Source organism: Dipodomys merriami, unplaced genomic scaffold, assembly GCF_024711535.1.
Source record: "Dipodomys merriami isolate MVZ:Mamm:240054 unplaced genomic scaffold, mDipMer1.0.p SCAF_49, whole genome shotgun sequence".
NCBI classification, from domain to species: domain Eukaryota; kingdom Metazoa; phylum Chordata; class Mammalia; order Rodentia; family Heteromyidae; genus Dipodomys; species Dipodomys merriami.
The window spans coordinates 10,944,474-10,966,870 of NW_027206057.1; the positions used below are offsets into that span (position 1 = coordinate 10,944,474).

The following is a 22,397-nucleotide window of genomic DNA, read 5'->3' on the forward strand; positions in this document are numbered from 1 at the left end:
CCAAAAGCGTGCTTCAGACTGAATACCTCACTGACAACAGAGCAGGATGACTGTGGGGCACACACCACTGTCCACCATCCTCACAGTGCATGCAGGCTTGTCGTCATCAGAAACAAGAGCAAGAATTCAATCTCTCCATTTTACAGGTGAGGAAACAGTGCCCATTCAGCAAAGCTTCTACCTTGAGTCTCCTGACTCCTTGAGCAGCTCTGTGCCCAACTAGCTAGGGCCTGCCATTTCCATAGAGTCATTATCAGAAATATAGAAATAAAGGGGGGCAGGCAAGAGAAACAAAGGCTGGGACCATTTTTTCTTATTGTTGCTGTTCAGAGAAGCAATAAGGGTGGCAATAAGGGTGGAGAGAGTAACGGTAACACAATGCCCATTTCCCAGCCACCTCGTCCAACTGATCTCCTGTTCACCTTTGCAGGTCAACAGAGCCTGGATGAAGAAGCCATTGGGGCTGATCAGTACATGGATCACAGCTCTATAGCCCAGAACCATGGCGGTCAGGAGACTCACTTGCTACCACTCAGGAAGCAACGCTGGCAAGAAGATGAAGCCAAGGCTGAGGTACCATTTCTGTTGGTACTACCAGCTTGATTCTTTTTAACTCCAGGTTTTTGCAAATTACAAAATGACAGACCCTATCCTGATTCCTTACCCCCACGTAGGCAGTGGTAGCTTGTCCAGAAAAAGAAAAAAAAAGATCTCTTGCCCTTAGACTTAGAGTCCACTGCTTACTAGTTCTAATAATCCTGTCTGAGAAACTTTCCAACTTTGAGCCCTTCTACCAAATGAAACTGTAATCATATCTCACAAGGCTACTACAGGATTAAATGAGTTACAATGTAAAAAGGGTAAACTCTAAGGAGTATGTGTTTTGTGTGTTGTATGTGTGTTGTGTGTGTATGTGTGTGTGTTATGTGTGTTGTATGTGTGTTGTGTGCGTTGTGTATGTGTGTGGTGTGTGTGTGTTGTGTGTGTTGCAAAAGTGTTTAGAGCAACACAGACAATACCTGCTTCTGTCTTGAACAAACTCACTTGCTAAACAGGCCACATGCCAAGGAAAATAGGAAAAGGAAAAGGAAGAGGAGAGATATTTTATGATAATGCAACCACTATCTTTGGATTTTTCAATTTTATTGGTAAGAAAACACTCAGACATAGTTATATGTCTATCACTAATAATAAAGTGTTTCAGAGTAGTAAACAGTATTAGAGCTCTTACTATTATAACCTTATTTGTCTTCCCAGCTTGCAAAAGAAATTTCATCCTTGGGTCCACAAGTCTAGCCACAAGGGCTGACTATTACAGGAAGTTGTTCTGTTCCTTTGTGATGGCCTATTTACAGGACTGTGCATCTGTTGTTCCCTAGGATACATCAACAGGGAATCACCTTTGTATTCACGCTTCAGAGGAAAGCCACAATGCAAGCGCACAGCAAAGCTCCAGGAAGGCTCTTGGGCATGCCCGCATCGGTCATTCTCGGTTCCTGAGTGACAAATCCCACATCACATTTTATGGAGGTGCCTTCCCCAATAGAAAGGCAGAGTTCAGGGGTAAGAAGTCAAATGTCTCCCTTACTGGGCTGGGCAAATCTAATCCCTCTGAGTTACTTGAGAACACAAGCATGCCGAATGTCACTTAGAAAATAACTCACCTTAGAAACAGAGTCCAGCTGGAGGGGAGACTGAGATTTTGGCTCCCTGATCCTGCCTTGGCTAAGCTATGACCATCTTTGTGCCCAGCACTCTCCCTCACTACTTTCATCAGCCAAAAAAATGATAAAAGTTGAAAATCCACTCTTCTCCCCGATAGCTGCTGCTAACAAGCTCTCATTTCTACAGACAAACAAAGGAACATGAAACCCAGCCAGGCCAGAGGAGGCCACTTGTCACAGGAGCCTCCTGCTGAAAGATGTCTTTTCCCTCCTATACCATCTGCCACTGGCTTAGAACAAAACACACCTGCTGACGCAAAGAAAAACAAGGTGTGTGTGTGTGTGTGTCTGTATGTGTCTCTGTGTGTCTGTGTCAGTGTGTATGTCTGTGTCTGTATGTGTGTACATGCATGTCTGTGTGTCATTAATCCCAATCTCAAGACTCAAAGGGATAGCAGCCCAACAGAAGATTTAGCCCCTCTAACATCTGAGCTCACCAGGTGGAATTGGAATGGAGCTGTAGTCATTTAATGGTGGAAATCATAAAATGCTAGGAATTTCATCTGTTCTCAGTTATATCTTAAAGCATATGCTATTATGACACTCTCTCTGGGTTCAACAGAATCCTTTGTTCTGTTAAGGGACTGGGTTGGTTTAAAATAGTCACAAACACACACACACACACACAAACACACACACACACACCATGCATGCACACACGTACACACACACACACAAGTAAGGATAGAATTTGAACTTGAAAGCCATCGATCTACTTCAAATTCAAAATGCTGGTGAGGAATCCAGTTCAATAGAAGCTCTGTCTCTCACCTTGGCAAAATGCAGGGCAAAGTTGCAAATTTATCAACTCCCCCTCAGAAATTAAGAACACCTTTTTCCTTAAAGATATCCTTGGCAGTCTCTAATCCGGTCCTGCCTTGCATTGGATAAGTCTTTGTGGTTTGGAGGCACCGATCAATAATGAATGAGAATACACAAGGGCTCCAGAATGTTCTGCCCTGAAGCAGCGTAGTGAATATCAACAGGTCACTCATGCACTAAGCCACAGTGACCTTATCCGTGTGCCAGATGATGATGCCAACCTCTGAGGGCTGGAGAAAGGATGAGAAGAGATGATGTACTTTTAGGAGCATATCTTGGCTCCAATTGGGAACTAGTGGAATGTTAACTAATTGTGAAGATCCATGCCATTTGGAGTGGGTCATGGGCACCTACAGTGGTCTTGGTGCTAAGGAAGGATGTTGTTTTCAGTCTGTTCAGGATTTTCTCAGATTTCCTGTGGCTGAACTTATCTAAACTTTTTCATCCACCCCAGAGGGTCTTTGTCTTCCCGGCTTCCTTTGGACTAAGAGTTAATGGCAGACCTGGCCTACCATTGTCCCTGCAGGTCTAAGAAAGCCTTGATCTCACACTGGGTCAACCCAGCACTGAGCCAGGCTCAGAGGAAAGGAGTCCTTTCCCTCAACCTATGTATTCACTCAACAAAGGAAAGCAATATTTTCCACTACATTAAAACTCTGTGTAAATTTCTAATTGGAATAAAGAAATTAAGTTTTGACTTGTCAGCCCTACCTCACACAAATAATTTGAATTTCCATACAGATTTCTCAATGCAATCCTTGTCTAACAAAATGCACAAGGTCAGTATTCAAGAAAGGGCAGTTGGTGGGCAGCCGGCACCTGGACAGGGAAGGTCTCCAGGAACATAAAGATCCTATGTGCCTATGTTTGGTTAATCATTTTCTTAATGTCTCAAAATTATAAATATGACCCTGCATAAATTGAGTAGAATTTCCTTCCTTAATCAACTAAGTATGTAGGATGCCTGTGTGTTTCTGATCACTTTTCTTCTTTGGAGCACTGAAAAAAATGAGAATGTTTTCATTTTTCCTCCTGTGAAATAGAACTCTCTGAAATCCAGCACCTAATATATTTCATAGAGCCAAGATCATATGCTAAAAGTTACAAACTAAAAGTGAAATTTTCAGCAGCTTCTGAATAATTGGAAACAGGAACCTCTGCTACCCATATTGCATATCTCTCTCTCCCTCCCTTCTTTCTCTCTCTCTCTCTGTGTCTCTCTCTGACTCTGTCTCTCTCTGACTCTGTCTCTCTCTCTGACTCTTTTTCAGTTATGTTCATATTACACAAGTGTGGGGAAGCTTAGACTTTCTGCTAAGAACCACACTGGGTATTAAACTGTAATGAGAGGAGAGTCTACTCTATGCATAAATAAATAAAGCATATATACATATAAACACACACATACGTACAAACACACATATATATCAAGATTCCAGCTGTGGTGGCATATGCCTGTAATCCCTCCACTTGGGAGGGCAAGGCCATCATGGGTTCAAGGCCATCCTGAGCTTCTTAGCAAGTCCAAGGCCAGCTGGAACTACAAAGTGAGACCCCATCTCAGAAACCCAAGGCTAAGGATGCAGTTCAAGTGCTTTCCTAGCATGTTCAAAGTCCTAAGTTTCATTTAGAGTACCACAAAGAAAGGAAGAAAGGAAAGAAAGAAGGAAGGAAGGAAGGAACAAACAAACGAATGAAGGAGCATAGAAAGGAAGAAAGGAAATAAAGAGAAAGGAAAAAAGAAAGAGAAAGGAAGAAAGAAAGGAAGGAAGAAAGAAAGAAAGAAAGAAGGAAGGAAAGAGTCCTTTTTCCAAACACTAGTGTGACTGCACATTTAATTACAACTTTACAAGGTAGTTAGTATGATTGCTCTATTTTACAGAGGAAGAAATTGAGGCCTAAACAGGATATATGAGGTAAGCAGACAGAAATGCATCTTCCTGTTTTCTGTGACTTCTTACCTGAAAAGTAAGGTTTGCGCCTTGCTTGTTCCTTTAACACTATGGAAGAGATTTCTCCTTTTCAGTACATAGAAATCTCAGCTATATTAGTTCAGCCCATATCTGTTTCCTCAGTCACAGTGGAGAGATTGTCCTCTCAAAGGCCTTTAAACTTGCATTGCTGATAACCCTCAGAGGACTCAGAGGCAGAAGTAACAGGGCATGCATCAGCTCCAAGGAGACAATAGAAGCAGCCTCTCTGAAGTCAGGTACCCAGCATCCAATTGGCTAGATTCACTTTTCCCAGCAGGTCCTAAGCAAGAAACACAATACGATACAATATTGTTGTCCCTGCAGGCAGCAAGGTTTGGATACCTGCCATGTTATTTTTGTTTAAATTTTCTCCAGGCACCAAAGACTTTGAAATTACCTCCTGTCTCAAAAGAACTATCCAGAGTTCTTGACCCCCTGAGATGCCAATTTAAAGCCAATGAACCCCCAACAGAGCTATTCATCTTCCCAATGGAGCTTCATTTCCACACTCAACACCCCCCAAAAGAAAAAGCCTGCAGAAGAGGTAGGTCCCCTGTGGATGGATACTCTGGGGAGAACTCAGGCTCACCAAAAAGGACTGAGATTTGGGGCCTTGCCATCCCAACACTCTGCCAAATCAAGGCCAAGTTTCCAGCATTATCTTCATCAGAGTCTTTTTTAAGAGAAGGATCATGGGTAAAATCTAGAAGTACATATTTTCTACCATATTCAATTCCATTTTAAAAATATCTATTGAGTCCTCCATTGAGCAATGCATCTTATTAAACTGTGAAAGGATAGTAAGAGAGACATATCTATAAATAAGTAAATAAATAATGCATTATAGATGTTATAAAGATGCAAGCATTGGGGATAGGTAGCTCAAGCCTGTAACCTAGCTACTTGGAAGGTGGAAATGGAGAGCTGTGATTCAAGGCCAGCCTCGGAACAAAAGTTTGAAAGGTTCCATCTCAACCAATGGCTGGGTAAGGCACTGTTCACCCTTATCCCAGCTATGGGAGGAAGCACAATGGCCTGTCATTCCCAGCAACACTGAAAAACACAAGTGAGAGATTACAGGTCAGGCTGATCCAGGAATAAAATGAGATTCTACCTCAAAAATAACCCAACACAAAGTGGGGCTAGAGGTACAGCTCAAATTATTAACACCACTTTAGCAAGTGTGAGGCCCTGAGTTCAATTCTCAGTACTGCCAAGAAAAAAAAGAAAGAATTTTCAGGCACCTTATAAAAATAACTACAGAACAAAACAAGATAACTAGAATAGAAATTAAGAATGAAAAATTTGGATAAAAGGAGCCAAAGAAACTGATGCTATCAGAAGTTAGTGTTTGTTTTTTAAAAAGAGGTAGCCGATTAAGAACAGCAGCACGCACGTGGTATTCAGGTAAGGGGTAGGTTTAATTCAGTAGACCTGCTGGGACCAGGCAAGGTTGGCACTCCACGAGGCTGGGAAAGGCCTGGGAATGAGAGAGAGCTGGGAAAGAGAGAGGAAATAGCTAGAAAAGAGCAGCGAGAGAGAGAGCAGAGAGAGCTAGAAAAGAGCAGACAGAGCAGAGAGAGCAGAGAGAGCTAGAAAAGAGCAGCAAGAGAGGGCGTCTGGGCCTGGGCTAGCCCTTATCTAGGTTATGGGCGGAGAAAGGTGTGGCCACATCAAATTCAGATGTGACCTCAGAGGATGCAGATGTGACCTCTTCCAGGTGTCCCAGTTGCCTAGGTAACACAGGTACTGGGTAGAGACTTTGCTGCAAGAAGGGTGGAGTCTGCTGGCCATCCAGGAGTGGACTTTACAGTTAGAAAGGGGAAATCTACATTGAGTAAAATATCCAGGTATTTTGTTGGTCTGTTTTTTGAGTCTCATTATATAATCCAGGTTGGCCTCAAACTCTCCATCCTCCTACCTCAACCTCCCAAATGCTGGGCTCAACAAGTTCTTGCTACCTCCGGGCCCAGTAAAGATCAGCTACCTCCAGGCCCAGTAAAGATCAGCTAACTCCAGGTCCAGTAAAAATCAGCTACCTCCAGGCCCAGCAAAAGATCAGCTAACTCCAGGCCCACTAAACACTGCATTGTAGCTGAGTTTTCTATACCCAAGGTAAAAAGAATTCTCATGTATTTAGACCATCATTTAATAAAAGAAAAATTTGTCCTTTCTAGGTTATTATATAACAGATGACTTGTACAACACTTGTCAGGACAGAGATTTTTTGTGCCTTTAAGCTAAATTCTTAGAGAGCATGGACCAGGGAACAATGAATTCCTACTGAGGCATAGAAAGGCTGGTGGGAGGAGAAATCCTCTCTGGCTTTCCTATGTCATTCCTGTCCAAGACAGGCTTTTGCTCCTGAAATTTTACTGGGAAGTAACAGTGCTTCCAGTTTTGAAGGGATCTGGGCTTTCTAGCTATGAGCTTTTCTTAGTTTTTTTTTTTTGAGTTCTGGGAATCCAAGGCTGTTTGGAATGAGAAATCTAACTGGTGACTATAAAAGTCAACAGAAGGCACCACAGGGGAACTTGGGGGGCTAATATATTTGTAATCCTAGCTACTTAGGAGGCTGAGATCTGGGATCATGGTTTGAAGTCACTGTGGGCAGCAAAGGCCATGAGACCCATCTCTAATTAATCACAAAAAAGCCAGAAGTGGCACTGTTGCTCAAGTGGTACAGTGTAAGCCTTGAGCAAAAGGAGCTCAGGGACAGTGCCCAAGCCCAGGATTCAAGCCAAGGACAAAAAAAAAAAAAAAAGCCTAAACCTTGATTATATGGATAGATACATTTGTCAAAGTTCATTTCTAGCAAACACAAGGCCTTGAATTCAAACCCTATAAAAAAAACAAAAAACAAAAAAATACTCCTCAACCACACAAAATAAGCAACAAAACTTACTCAATTATATGCTTAAGATCTGTGTATTTACCATGCATGGTACATGTCTATAACCCCAGCTCTGAAGAGGCAGAGGCTAGAGAATAGTGAATTCAGGACCAGCCTATGTTATTTTATAAGACTTTGTCTCAAGAAAACAAGCAAAAGTATCTGTGTATTTCACTATGTGTAGATTTTTTTATTTTTAAAAAATTACTCAGGAGGCTGGGAAGGTGGCTCAGTGGTAGAGCACTTGCCTTGCATGCATGAGGCCCTGGGTTTGATTCCTCAGCACCACATAAGCAAAAAGAAAAAAGCCGGAAGTGGAGCTGTGGCTCAAGTGGCAGAACGCTAGCCTTGAGCTGAAGAGCTGAGGGACAGCACCCAAGCCCAGAGTTCAGGCCTCACGACCAAACCCCCCCCCAAAAAAAATTACTCAGCTCTTTAAAGTGACAATGTAGTGTATTAAGATATAGGATGTTATTGTTCAGATGTGATAAGACCAAAAATCAGGAGACAATTAAACTAAAAATAGTTTGAGACTAGGTGCTGATGACTCAGACCTGTAATCCTAGCTGCTCAGGAAGCTGAGATCTGAGGATCTCAGTTTGAAGGCAGCCTGAGCAGAAAAATCTATGAGACTCTTATTTCCAATTAACCACCAGAAAATTGGAAGTGGAACTTAAAGTGGTAGAGTGCTATCCTTGAGCAAAAGAGCTCAGGGACAGCACCCTGGCCCTGAGTTCAACACTCCCCCTATCGCGCCCCACCCCCCCAACAAACAAAAGAAAAGGAAGAAAAAAGAAAAGAGTTAGACGTTCCTGGTTCCAAAGGCAGGGCATGGCAGCCCATTCAGGACCATGCGAGGAAGCCTCAGGGGGCAGAAGTCAGAAGCAGACCATGGTCAAGAGTCTTGTGTTTTTAGCAGGGAGAATGAGCACAGATTGACTAGTTTGAATAACTCAGTGGTCACTGGGGTATAGGAGATGTACTTAGTTGTCTAGTACTGGCTCTGGAGTGGTTAGATCAAGATGGTGACACAGTAGTACAAGCACTCAATAAAAGGAGGTAGCCTGGCTCAGGTAGCTCATACCTTTAATCCTAGCTACTCAGGAGGCTGAGATCTGAGGATCTCAGTTCAAAGACAGCCTAGGCAGGAATATCCATGAGACTCTTATCTCCAATAAACTACCAGAATACCAGGAGTGGCTCTGTGGCTCAAGTAGTAGAGCGTTAGCCTTGAGCTGAAGGACAGTGACCAGGCCCAGAGTTCAAGTCCCATGACCAACATACATACATACATACATATATACATACATACATACATACATACATACATACATACATAAATGGAGGTGACTAGGGAGTTCAAGACACTGGATCCACTGGGTTGCATTGAACTGTGCATTCACAGGCCAGTCATTTACTTCCACCAGGAACTGGCTAGGCCTAGGCGAGACCATCTCCACAGAGGTTCCCTTAGATGTCAAAATGTCAAGCAAAAAGAAATACTTAACACGGGGTTGGGAAGATGGCTCAGTGGTAGAGTGCTTGCCTTGCATGCCTGAGGCCCTGGGTTCGATTCCTCAGCACCACATAAACAAAAAGAAAAAAGCTGGAAGTGGCACTGTGGCTCAAGTGGTAGAGCGCTAGCCTTGAGCTGAAGAGCTCAAGCCCCACGACCGGACCCCCCCCTCCAAAAAAAAAGAAATAATTAACACAAAGAGAAGACAAGACTACTCACAAAGTGAATTGTTGAATCTGACTATTTTCCATGATAGCCCTAGCAGAAAGATTGGGAAAATGACCAGGCCATCACACGCCAGATTTTAAAAGCCATTGTATACAGAGAACTTGCCAACATACTGCCAAGTGCAAAATAAGGATAAGTACAAAAACAATGAAGCCATGGAGTTCTTCCTTCCTTGGACATCAGTGTGGACTTTTTTAGCTACCAATGTTGGAACCCTACCTAAAACCATAAAGAGAAAGATAGGCAGGAAGGCAATATAAGAAGAGAGGGAAAGAGGGAGGAAAGTCAGTCTATGTAAAGATCAGCTAACTCCAGGGCCAGCACTTGGTTAAGTCAGGTCTGTTGGATTCTCCTCTCTAACAGGCTCTCGCTGTGTAGTAATAAAGATGTCTTCCAGAAAAGTCCATGATAACCTTTTCCCTGCTAATCTCTGCAGAAAGGATATGTATTTTAATAGCACTTGCCAAAGTGCCAAAATTGCCTCTGATTGGTTGGGCTTGGGTCATGTGCCCACCCTGGAACCAATCACTGTATCTAAAATATTGATGTACTATCATTACTGAAGTTCAATGACAATGCTATCCCTGGTTAGGGGATGGGCATATGATTTAAGCATGAGAGAGGCAGGTCCCCCAAAATAAGAGACACTGGGCATAAACAACAATCATCTACTACAGCTTGGCTTTCTTTTTGTCTCCTAGGTGCTCTATATCATGAGCCAGAAACAGAAATGGAAGAGGCCAAGGTTTTATGGAGGCCTCCTCTGAAGCATACACCACTAGCAAGGCCAACGGGGATAACAGTGCACATCCCAGTGCCCTTGTCTCAAGGTAGTTCCTTCCTCCCTCAAGCACCCCACAGGAATCCTACCCTGCAGGAAAGCAAGGCAAGACAGAGCAGGGCCCATAGCCAAAAAAAAGGAGGCTGGAAGGAAGGTTAGTGCATCCCACCCGCCTTGTTCAGGCAGTAGTTACCTTAACCAAAGTGTCTTGGAATAGTTAACTTAGTATCTAGCTAGTAAATTACTTACTTACTAAATCATCTCCCATAATACCTGGCTTGCAGGTATAAAGTTTCACCAAACTCACCAAAAGATTGCTGCATGCTCTATAGTTAACGTTGTCTTAAGCAATGAAACTTCATTTCTAATCTGTTTATGAATATGTATTTATTCATTTTTTAGAGTTTACTTGAATGTTTCATGACATCATATGGTCATTTACTATTATACACATCAGTGTCTTTAATTTTATATTTAAGTGTTTTCACTAGGTTGGAAATAATAGGGCATATTTAGAAAGTTATCTATGTCCAGAAAACTGAACCTCCTTTGTAAACAGCAAGTACAAGATGTCAAGATCATAAATGTCAAGTGATAACAAAGCTCTGGTGGCTCAGGCTGGTAATCCTAGCTACTGAGGAAGCTGAGATCTGAGGATCTTGGTTCAAAGCCTGCCCAAGCAGGAAAGTCCATGAGACTTATCTCCCAGACCCAGCGCTGTACATATATGCATTTACCTGCTTTCATCTGGTCGTTGTAGACTGAATGTTTTATTTCCTATTAGTATATAGCTTCCAAAAGTAAGAATATTCTCCTAACTACAATATCTATCACATCTCAGAAAATTGATAGGGATTAGCAGGACTGGAATAGAGGAACAAAATGGAAAACAAGTAGAAAACATCATCTTAAACCCAGGGTCAAACAGTGGAGTTAATAAAGAGATTTTCTCTCTTTCATACTGATTCAGAAGTTTTCTCACTCAGGCTAGGCATGGTGGCTCACTCCTGTAATCCTAGCACTCTGGAAACTGAAGCAGGAGGATCCTGAGTTCCAGGCCAGCCAAGGCTGCATAGAAAGACTGTCACAGGAAGAGGAAAACAAGTTCTCTCCCTCATGTTTTTTTTTCCTCCTTTTGCTTTTGAAGATGACGATGGCCTATCCCAGACTGTGACACCACCACTGGATCTTCTACCCCCCACCAAAGGAAAAGAAAGCCCAGAGAGCCAGGGGGACCTGACCAGCCCCAGAACATCAGACTGCAACATCCCCACATGTCCCTTGAATGGGGGGGCACTGCCAGCAGCTCAAGGTAATCGTTCCCAGGTGCAAGGAACCTTCTCCCCATATTGGCTTGTCTGTGGCTCATAGCCAGGGGGTACACGGCAGCCATGATGTAAGTGCCTCATTGAAAAGAAGGAACTGGCTATGTTTCAGTGGGATTAATGTCTGCGCATATTCCTAAAGAGTTGGTACATGTCTGGAGGGTTTGCTGCACCCACCTGCAATGCCAGGCTGTCTGGTGCTTTCCTCAGCCTGGCGGCAGCATGTGATAATGCTCCCTTTGCACCTTGGGGACTCAGTAGACAAACTGCACTAAGCCAGAGCCTATCCCTGGAACCTAGGGACCTGCCAGCAGGGAGGCAAGTCAACTCTGCAGCCCAGAGCAGAGCAAAGGCCTGTTCTCTGGGAGGGAAGGAGGCTCACATTCTATTGGAGGGTGAGGCAGGACAGCCATGCCCGCTGTGGCTTGGGGTTCTCATTCTGAAGGAGATGTTAGTCCAGGAAGGACAAAAATGCTTTCCCAAGAGCACTAATAGAAGAACAGTGCACTAGCAGCCAGCTGCCTAAGGTTTTGATCTGACCTGAAAGTAGCCCATGAAACAAAAGAACCTGAAAATCCCTCTGAAGGTGCCATGCACATCTGGACAGGCCACTGTGGGAGAAGACAGTCCAGCTGTTGCTGCTGCTCCTCCTTCCACAGAGGAGGCCCTCGGCCCTTCCTCCCGGCTAGGAGTAAGAGCACAGATGAAGGAGCTGGCAAGTGTGGGAGTAGAGATTGTGTGAAGAAAAAGGCATCTCTGTTCACAGAAGACTCGCACTCAGGGCTGTGAGAAGCTCCTGCTGAAGGGACGTGGGAACGAGAGCTGGCAAGAAGACCACAGATAGCTGGTCTTCCGCTTCGTGTTCTCTGGGGTCCAGATTCCTCTTCACAACTCAGCCGATCAATCTCTCCCTGCCCTCTTCTCTGCTCCCTCTTCTCTCATTCTGTCCCAAAAGTATGTATAGTTGAATGCCTGTGTGCATAAATTAAATACCTAGATCAATAACTCTAGTCTGTGTTTACAACTGCTCTTTTCAAGGCTGAGATGGTCAAAATCAAATCCATTCCTCTCCTTGATCTTTTTATCACTCACCCCAAAACACCTCAAGCTGGGAACCTCTCTTTCTCAGCCCCATTTCCTTACACAGTGTGGCAGCCAGGCCCTTCTAATTCTGGTGTCAATGAACCAAGCCTGAAGAACTGAACTATCAACACTAAGGGCAATTTTAGAGGTCCCACACCCCAGGACAAACCTCTCTCTCTCTCTCTCTCTCTCTCTCTCTCTCTCTCTCTCTCTCTCTCTCTCTCTCTCTCTCTCTCTCTCTCTCTCTCTCTCTCTCTCTCTCTTATCCTTATTCTTAGACATCCTTATAAAGGGGAAATCTGATTCAAATAGGATGCATCTGTGACACATGTGTATACATGTATGCACATAGTATAATATCAGGGGAGTGCATGTGTGCAAGCCTGCCTTGAGACAGCATACATGGATATTGTGAGTACATATAATTAACTATGTGTACTTCTTAGTAATATGTATGTGTGTATTTGTAAGTGTATCTGTTGTGTCTTGGGGTGTGTGTGTGTGTGTGTATCTGTGTGTGTGTGTGTGTAGCCTGTTATACTTTTGGCCCTTTTACCTTCAAGATGTGGAAGGTAAGTGTGTTATAATGTGAAATATGTTTTCTCTTTGTCCCTGGTTCATGGGCCAAAGCCCATGGAATTGCTAGAGTAATAGATAACAACTGAGTCTGTACTAATAAGATGACTTAGGATAAGGTCCTCGATTACCTCTGGATGGGGCCAGTCACCAGAAAGACCAAGTGATTCGGGAACTAGAAATAGATAACAGTGATGTTAGAGGTCAAGCTCCGTAAAAACTCCTGAACAGCCAGGTGCTAGTGGCTCACACCTGTAATCCTAGCTTCTCAGGAGGCTAAGATCTCAGGATTGTAGTTCAAAGCCAATCCTAGATAAGAAAGTCTGTGAATTCCTATCTCCAATTAACTACCACAAACAGCTGGAAATGGAGCTGTGGCTCAATAGCACAAATGCTCAGGGATAGTACCAAGGCCCTGAGTTCAAGCCCCAGGACTGGCATAAGTAAATAAACAAACAAATAAATAAATATTCCTGAACAACGAGTGTTAAAGATCTCTGTGCTTTTGACCACTGAGGTACTAGAAAGGTCACACACCCAGAGGGCATGAAAAGTCCCAGATTTCTGCTGCTTGCTCTATGCACCTAGTCATCTGGTATATCCATTACAATACCCTTTTTATCAAACTGGTAAACTTAAGTGTATCCCTGAGTTCTGTAAACTGTCCTAGCAAATGATTAAATACAAGAAAGGAGTCATGGAAACTCCAGTGTACATAGTCACTCAGAATCACAAGCCACAAACTGGGACTGGCAACAAGCCAGTGGGAGTAGTTTTGTGGACTGGATCCACTGACATGTGGGATCTGACACTGTCTCCAAGTCAATAATGTCAGGATGGAATTGAATTCAAGGAGACTTAGTCCTGGTGCAGCCAGGTTCCAGAGGCTCATGTCTGTGGCGTTAGCTACTCAGGAGGCTGACATCTGTGGATCATGGTGTGAAGCCACCCCAGGAAAGAAAGATCATAAAACTCTTATCTCCAACTAACCACTAAAAAGCTGGAAGTGGACCCGTGGCTCAAATGGCAGAATGCCCACCTTGAGCAAAAAAGCTAAGAGATACCGCCCAAGCCCTGAGTTCAAACCCCAGTACAGGAAACTGCCCCTTCTCCCCGCAAAAAGCATAGTCCAGGCTCATGGCTGCCCTGCATGGAGGACAAGGCCTAAACAATGGCTCTGTTCTGCCAAACCCCAGAAAAAGGCCTGGCAGGCACCTGATCACAGCATTATGGGTACATGCTGACTCAGAGGAGGGGAGCCAGGTCCTGGTTAAGCTCCCTCACCTGCACCAAGGCTAACACTGCCCATGCTTCTGCTTGTTTTTAAGAAGATTCCAGAGATCCCAACTACTTGTCGGATCCAGATGAAGAAAACATCTGCCTGTCCCTCCCGAGGCCCACGCACACAGAGGCAATTCCTCTGGGGGCAGGTAAGATAAGTCATTTGGATTAGCCTTGTTTTCAAAGGGGAAGAATTTACCTGCAGCTCCCAAACTTTCCCAGCAGCAGAGACATCATTAAAATCAGACACGAGGCAGCCGGCTTCTTGCCTCTCGCTGACACAGAGGTGCCTCTGTCATTCAGACACAATAACCCTATGTTCAAGTAACAAGTTCCCTCTTGCCGAAGCATCTGGAGACAGGAGTTCCAGCAGAAGGGCTTGGAAGAAGTCTAGTGTGCCACGCTGAGGCCTTGATGAGGATGATAAAGCCCTTTTGGTATTTGCCCAAACTAAACACTGCACCTTCTCTTCTTTCCAACCACCCTGCAGAGGTGGAGGTGGCTAATTGGTAATGAAATCAGGTATCCTTGTTATGTGCGTTGGTTCACGGCTGTGAATCATCTGGCTCCTGACAGATAGCAAAGCAGTTTCCAAAACCCCTTCTGGCATGCTAACTTTTTGGAAGAGAGATGCTGGCTCTGGGCAAGAGCCATTTTGCAAAGGAAAAAAAGAAATGAAGTCAGAGGGTGATGAGTGTCAACCACCCAGAAATCATCATATGTGCATGCATGAGTGGTGCGGCCAGCAGGCCCTTGATGAAGGAGATTAAAAGCTGCAAGCACTGAGTGGGTTAAGTCACGTACGACTGGCTTAATAGAAAGGGCTTGGAATCAGAGCAAGGAGATGTGAGTAGCCCTGACTTGTCCTCCGGTCGCTTGCTGATGTGGGGTCAGTCCCTCCTTCTTGTGCTCACAGTTCCTCATCCAAAGTGAGAGGACTGACCCCTCCCCTGATCACTGAATTGGACAGCCCCTGTCTGTTGCTATGGTAGTACCCACTGCATATATGGATTTCCAAAACGTAAATTGTAAACTGAATTTCCATCAGCCTGGGCACCAGTAGTTAACTCCTGTAATCCTAGCTACTAAGGAGGTTGAGATCTGAGAATCATGGTTCAAAGCCAGCCCAAACAGGAAAGTCTGTGAGATGCTTATCTCCAATTAATCACAGCAAAAGCTGGAAGTGGCACTGTGGCTCAAATGGTAGAAGGTTATCTTTGAGCAAAAAAAGTGGCTCAGGGGCAGTGTCCAGTCCGCAAGTTCAAGCCCCAGGACTGGCAAAAAAAAGAAAGGAATTTCCATCCCCATTTGGGTTATACCAGGAGGTGGGCCGTGCTCGCTTCAGCAGCACATATACTAAAACCGGAACGATACAGAGAAGGTTAGCATGGCCCCTGTGCGAGGATGACATAATTCCAGCTACCCAGGAGGCTCATATCTGAGGATCACGGTTCAAAGCCAGCCCGGGCAAGAAAGTCCGTGAGACTCTTATCTCCAATAAACCATTAGAAAACCAGAAGTGGCGCTGTGGCTCAAGTGCTAGAGCACTCACCTTGAGCTGAAGAGCTGAGGGACAGCGCCCAGGCCCAGAGTTAAAGCCCGATGACTGACAAAAAACAAAACAAACAAACAAATTTGTGTCTAGCCAATATTTTGGCTAAAGCTTGTAATCTTAGTTACTCAGGAGGCTGAGATTTTAGATTATGGTTCAAAGCAAGCCCAGGGAAGAAAATGAGACTCTTATCTCCAATTAGCTACCAAAAAAGGGCAGAAGTGGACCTCTAGCTCAAGTGGTAGAACACTAGTCTCGAGCAAAAAAAGCTCAGAGACAGCACCCAGGCCCTGAGTTCAAGCCCCAGGACCAGTCACATGCACACATACACACTATACATATATATATGTATATATATATATATATATATCCAGAGAGATAATAAATACAGATATGACATCTATCTGTATGTTTATATATTATATATCATACAGATATAGATATATAGATATAGTATATCTATATAGATATATATCTAGGTTCTAGTCAGGCTCTGGTGGCTCACACCTGTAATCCTATCTCCTCAGGAGGCTGAGATCTGAGGATAGAGATTTGAAGCCAGCTGGGGCAGGAAAGTTGGTGAAAGTCTTAGTGGATATGTAGCTCAAATGGCAGAGCTCTAGCCTTGACTGAAAAAGTTAAGGTCAGAGCCCAGGTCCGGAAAGGAAGGAAGGAAGGAAGGAAGGAAGGAAGGAAGGAAGGAAGGAAGGGCATCTTAGTTCTGAACTGGTGAGGGCAGGGGTGAGGTGAAGGGGACTTTTAGTTTGGCACAGCTAGAAAGCAAATGCGAATTTGTTTACCTGCTACACATTTGGCCACAGCTCCAGAAGAAATAGTTTCCTTTTGAACAAAGCAAAAGCAAGAAGCAGGAGAGGTAATATTGAGGCTTTAAGTTCGTTGTTACCATTGTCAATGTAATACTATAAACAATTTCTGTCCCCTCCCTGGCACCTAGCACAGTCCCTGCCATGTACAGAGCAGTGTCATGGTCAACAGTCATTGAAAATCGTTCAATAATTTCCACAAGAGAGACAAACTTGTGCTATGAAACTTGTGCTGAATAAAGGAGTACTTGCCTACCATCATTTCCCAGGCCCATAGACATTATCTTGAATCCTACTTTTCTCTCAAATCAAAAGCTATTCACTGTGTGCTTATTGAATGAATAAAATGAATCGATTCATTGGTCAGTTAGTCAGTCACTAGTCTCTGTCTAGTCTTTCCTCCAATACAGAGTTGGTTGACCTTCAGTCTTGATGGTGATTGAATGGTGCCCTGGAAGGTGGAGAAAGATTTTATTATTATTATTATTATTTTTTTGCCAGTCATGGGGCCTGAGCTCTGGACCTGGGCGCTGTCCCTCAGCTCTTCAGCTTAAGGCTAGTACTCTACCACTTGAGCCACAGCGCCATTTCTGGCTTTTTCTGCTTATGTGGTGCTGAGGAATCAAACCCAGGGCCTCATGCATGCAAGGCAAGCACTCTACCACTGAGCCACCTTCCAAGCTCCTGGAGAAAGATTTTAAACCCACATCTCCCTACAAGAGTCCAGCTTTCTAAGTGCCACTAAATTGAAAAGTCTTTGGGGATAGAAGGGCTGATTCATTCCTTCTAGTCTGCTTTGATTTGAAAGGCAGTATACTGATTCAAAAATATTTCCTCTTGCAAAGATTTCCTCCAACCCAAACAGATTTGAAGCTTGGTTTGTTCAACTAACTCTCCCCTTCCCTTTCTCTTCCCCCACCTCTTCATCCCCCCACCCCCAACCTCTTTCTCTGGTATCAGGGATTAAACCCAAGGCCTTTGGGCATGCTAAGCAAGTGTTCTGCCACTGAGCTATATCCCAATCCTCAAATCCATCTTGATCTGTATCTCCAATCTCTTCTCCCAGTCTCATCTCCCACTGTATTCCAACCCTTTGGTGAAGTCTCCATTCTTTTCTCTCAAAGCTCTTGTCCAAATAACCCACAGAAATTTAGAACAGCTTTACATTAATCTTTCCAGAGACATTTTATTGAGTAAATTCACCTCATCCCATAGAAATGCCTAGATACAGCTTCAAGGCCTTCATTCAGTTCCACCTTGGCGCTTGTAGTATTTATCTGCATCTGTTTTCTGTTCCGCTTCCAACGATGAGTCCTTCTTCTGTTTATCATATGTCCAAGAAATGCCTGTTGGTTGACTGAATACCCCAGGTGCCACAAAAGAAAGTTCTTTGGGGATCATAGAGTTTGGGGTGTTTTTTTTATTTCCTTAATAAAAAATTCCTAGGGAAGGAATATGATCTGTCTGATCTTTCTGAGACTTTCAGACTCTGTCAACAACTATTTGGAAATAAATTCTTAGGCAATTAGATCATGCTAGCTTGCATTCAGACAACGTAGAGATGAATATAATATTCAGGGGGAAAAAGATGTAAAGACTGGAGCTGGAATTCAATCTTCTTTATCATGTTGGAATACTGCAACACATAGAAAATTCAAAGGCTTAAGAAAGGAAAAGTTAGGGGGCTGGGAAGGTGGCTCAGTGGTACAGTGCTTGCCTTGCATGCATGAGGCCCTGGGTTCCATTTCTCAACACCACATAAAAAAGAAAAAGCCGGAAGTGGTGCTGTGGCTCAAGTGGTAGAGCTGAAGAGCTAAGGGACAGTGCCCACGCCCAGAATTCAGGTCCCCAACCGGCAAAAAAAAAAAAAAAAAAAGGAAAAGTCAGGCTGGGAAGGTTGCAAGTCAAAACATTGGCTATGTTCTCTGAATTACATACACTGATAACTAGTCATAGTGCCAGCAATAAACATTTTCTCTCAGAATTTCTTTTATTTAGAAATTGGTTTTTTGATTTGTTTGTTTCTTTTTATTACAAGAAGTTTAAACAGCTCGGTGCCCATAGCTCATGCCTGTAAATCTTAGCTACTCAGGAGGCTGAGATCTGAGGATCCCGGTTCAAAGCCAGCCCAGGCAGGAAAGTCCGTGAGACTCTTATCTCCAATAAACCATTCAGCAAACTGGAAGTGGCACTGTGGCTCAAGTGGTAGAGTGCTCGCCTTGATCTGAAGAGCTGAGGGACAGCACCCAGGCCCAGAGTTCAAGCCCCATGACAGAAGGAGGAGGAGGGGGAGAAGAAGAAGGAGGAGGGGGAGGAGGAAGAAGAAGAAGAGGAAGAAGAAGTTGTTTAAAGATATCTCTGCCAGGGTTGAGACTTAGGATCCACATAAATTTAAACTTCTGGTCTCTTTTAGTTTCTAATTAACATTTATTATCATCCTAAGTGGAATTTTACTCCCAAAATATTTCTTGGGTTGTTTGGATGTTTGTCATTTAATGACAAAAATGTCTTTTAACTTATGGCCACATAGTCCTTGATATGTCTCCCTTCACATGAAAGAATTTAACCCTCCGGACACAGTGGCTCACTTCTAATTCACACTGCCTGAGACAGAAGTGATGGTGTGTGACTTCCGAGATTGAGCCTCTCTCAGTCCACTGTCTGCTGCCATAACAGAACAGAATACTTGAGATTGGGTGATCCATAGAGATTGGTCAGGCACAGTGATGAATATCTGTAATGCTAACTGTGTGGGAGGTAGAAGTAGGAAGATCTCAGTCTGAGACCTGCCCAGACAAAAGTGAGAGACCCTTTCAGAAAATAAATGAAACTAAACAGGGCTGGGGCATGGCTCAAGTGGTAGAACACTTGGCTAGCAAGCACAAAGCCCTAAGTTCAATTCTTAGGAAAGAAAGATAGACAGGAAGGAAGAAAGGAAGGAAAGAAGGAAGAAAGGAAGGAAGGAGAAAGAGAAAGAAAGAAAGAAAGAAAGAAAGAAAGAAAGAAAGAAAGAAAGAAAGAGAGAGAGAGAGCGAGAGCGAGAGAGAGAGAGAGAGAGAGAGAGAGAGAGAGAGAGAGAGAGAGAGAGAGAGAAAGCAAGCAAACTTAGGCTAGAAAGCCTGACCAGAGCCAGATCCTGCTCAACTTCTGATTAGGGTGTGTCAGGCTGCAGTGTAACATGGTAGAAGTGCAGCAAAGGAATCAAGTGAATACAAAAGAATGAAAACATGAGAGACAGACTCATTTTTTAAGAACCCACTATCACTTCAACAATAAGCTAGGTGTGGTGGTATGGGTCTGCCATCCCAGCTATACGGGAGTCCATAGGAAAGAGAATCATAGTCTGAGACTGGCCCCAGTCTGTTTGTTTGTTCATTTGTTTCCCAGTCCTAGGGCTTGAACTCAGGGCCTGGACACTGTCCCTGAGCTTCTTTTGCTCAAGGCTAGCATTCTACCTCTTGAGTGACAATGCCACTTCTGGCCTTTTCTGCTTATGTGGTACTGAGGAATGGAACCCAATACCTCATGAATGCTAGGCAAGCAGTCTACCACTAAGCCACATTCCCAGCCCTAGCTCCAATCTGAAAGTACAAGGCTAACTGAAAATAACCTTTAAAAAAATGTTGGAGGGGTTGGGAATATGGCTTAGTGGTAGAGTGCTTGCCTAGCATGCATGAAGTTCTAGTTCAATTCCTAGGTACCACATAAGCAGAAAAAGCGCTATGGCTCAAGTGGTAGAGTGCTAGACTTGAGTAAAAGAAGCCTAGGGACAGTGTCCAGGCCCTGAGTTCAAGCCCCAGGACTGGCAAAAATAAATAAATTTTAAAAAGATGGAGATCTTGATACAAGCAGACTGCCAGCTAATAAGACATGTTCATTTCTGAGCACCACATACACATACACACACACAACAACAACAGCAGCAGCAGCAAAAACAAAACAAAAACAAAAAAACATTCTCCTAGCTACTCAGGAGGTTGAGATATGAGGATCACGGTTCAAAGCCAGCCTGGGCAGGAAAGTCCATGAGACTCTTATCTCCAATAAACCACTCAGAAAACCAGAAGTAGCACTGTGGCTCAAGTGGTAGAGCACTAACCTTGAGCTGAAGAGCTGAGGGACAGGCCCAGGCCCAGAGTTCAAGACCCACAACTGGGGGGGGGGGCACTCTCAGAGTAACTGATAAAGTCCCCTTAGCATGAGAACTCAATCACTCTAGAAAATAAACCCAGACCCATGAGAGAGCATTAATCCTAGTCAAGCTGAGCACTCATCACCCAAACACCTCTTGAAGGTCCTGTCACCTCATAAGTACCATTATTTTGAGGACCAAATTTCACTATGAGTTTTGGAAGGGAAAGCCATGTTCAAACCATGAAGGAATTGTGGCTTTCTCTTTGCCTAGACTATTCTTTCCAGAGAAAGCTGATCACCATCTGACGTAAGGTTGACAGCAGAATAAATTTTTCAGGCTTGTTCTGCAGCCCCAGTAAAGTCTCCAAATGACCACATCCCAGGTTGACATTGCAACCCTGACCTCATGAGAGACTGCACATCTAAGATTCCCACCAAAACTGTGGGAAAGATAATGAAGGTTTATTGTTTTATCTCACTAGCTTTTAGAGTAACTTGTTTTGTACTAACAGATAACAATATACTTAGTGTCATTTCCAGATGGGATGGGTAAACAGAACATGGATGGGTCCAAGAATCTCCCTGATGATTCCCATACACACTGATTATTGGCAATTTTCTTTCTTTTTCCCATTTGTCATTTGTGATCATGTAGGTTGTAGGGCCCCCATGAATAAAAGAACCCTTCCATGCTGGTGGGATATTGGGCAAAGTATGATTTCCCTTGAGTAGCCTATCTCTTAGCTGCTATTGTCTTAAAGATGATCCCCAAAGATTTAAAGAATTCCTTTAGACTGAGGTCATGTGAGGAAGAGGAAAGAATTGTTGGACTGATGTTCAAGTCTTGGGTTTTATTACCTATGACTGCTGTAATCATGGGCAAACACTCTACTACTTTAAGCCTCAGCTTCTTCCTATGGCAAAACAGAAATTGGCATTACATGCAACCCTCTCAGTGAAGACCCAGGTGCATGCCGATACCACAGAAGGTTAGCTAGCAGCCTGCAAAGAGAGAGGAATTCTGAGGTCAACTATATTTGGGATCGAGTTGAGTAAAGCAATTCCTTGTATAGGACTTTGTAAAGTCTCTCAACTGTTCATTCACATCATAGTTCTTTGACATGAAGATATGCACTGTTTGCCAAACTTTTTTTGACCACTGAATAGTTTTCCCCCCCTTCCAAAGCATCATGTGAATCTAAATCACTTTTGGAACATTCTTTGGAAAATGCTAAGCTGATGATTTGTACAGTTCCTTCCAGCTCTAACAGTATGTGTTTCTAAATATGCCCTTCCCCAAGGAGACTCTCTCAGTGGAGGCAGGTCTGTAGCTAAATCCTGAACCAGGATCTCAGCCATTCATTAACTGATGACTGTTCTTCTTTTCATTCTCTAAACATCAGTTCTGAATCAAAGAATCTGCAATGCATCCATCTCTGGGTGGAAAGAGTAGAAGAAGGTAGAAGGAGGCTCATGTGGTAATAATTTGCCTTGTTCCTTTTGTCCAGTGTTTATTAATAACCCATAAGAAATAATGTTGGCAGATGTTACCATTTCTATCAGTCAAATTTTGGATAAAACAAAGTATGGCTAGTTATGGGTTGGAAAGCAGTGGGCTTTCTTGTACTACAAACACTAGAAGGCTAAAAACTACACTTCCCAGATAACCTTTGTAGCTACAGGAT

The 22,397-nt window shown here is 43.6% G+C and overlaps 1 protein-coding gene and 1 non-coding gene across 4 annotated transcripts in view; both read left to right on the forward strand.

Annotated features, from left to right (window-relative positions):
• Window positions 1–22,397, forward strand: part of Kiaa2012 (KIAA2012 ortholog) — a 116,966-nt gene that overhangs the window by 23,209 nt on the left and 71,360 nt on the right. For 2 of the 3 annotated variants that reach the window (XM_069995836.1, XM_069995838.1), the window contains exons 5-11: window positions 431–573; window positions 1,380–1,563; window positions 1,852–1,994; window positions 4,895–5,063; window positions 9,858–9,986; window positions 11,085–11,249; window positions 14,250–14,351. In XM_069995836.1, the coding sequence (XP_069851937.1) occupies window positions 431–573; window positions 1,380–1,563; window positions 1,852–1,994; window positions 4,895–5,063; window positions 9,858–9,986; window positions 11,085–11,249; window positions 14,250–14,351 (1,035 nt within the window). The remainder of the gene's footprint in view (window positions 1–430; window positions 574–1,379; window positions 1,564–1,851; window positions 1,995–4,894; window positions 5,064–9,857; window positions 9,987–11,084; window positions 11,250–14,249; window positions 14,352–22,397) is intronic. The other variant, XM_069995837.1, reaches the window with a different exon arrangement.
• Window positions 15,535–15,642, forward strand: LOC138809314 (U6 spliceosomal RNA). The gene has a single exon (XR_011366788.1). It is a non-coding gene; the product is annotated as a U6 spliceosomal RNA (small nuclear RNA).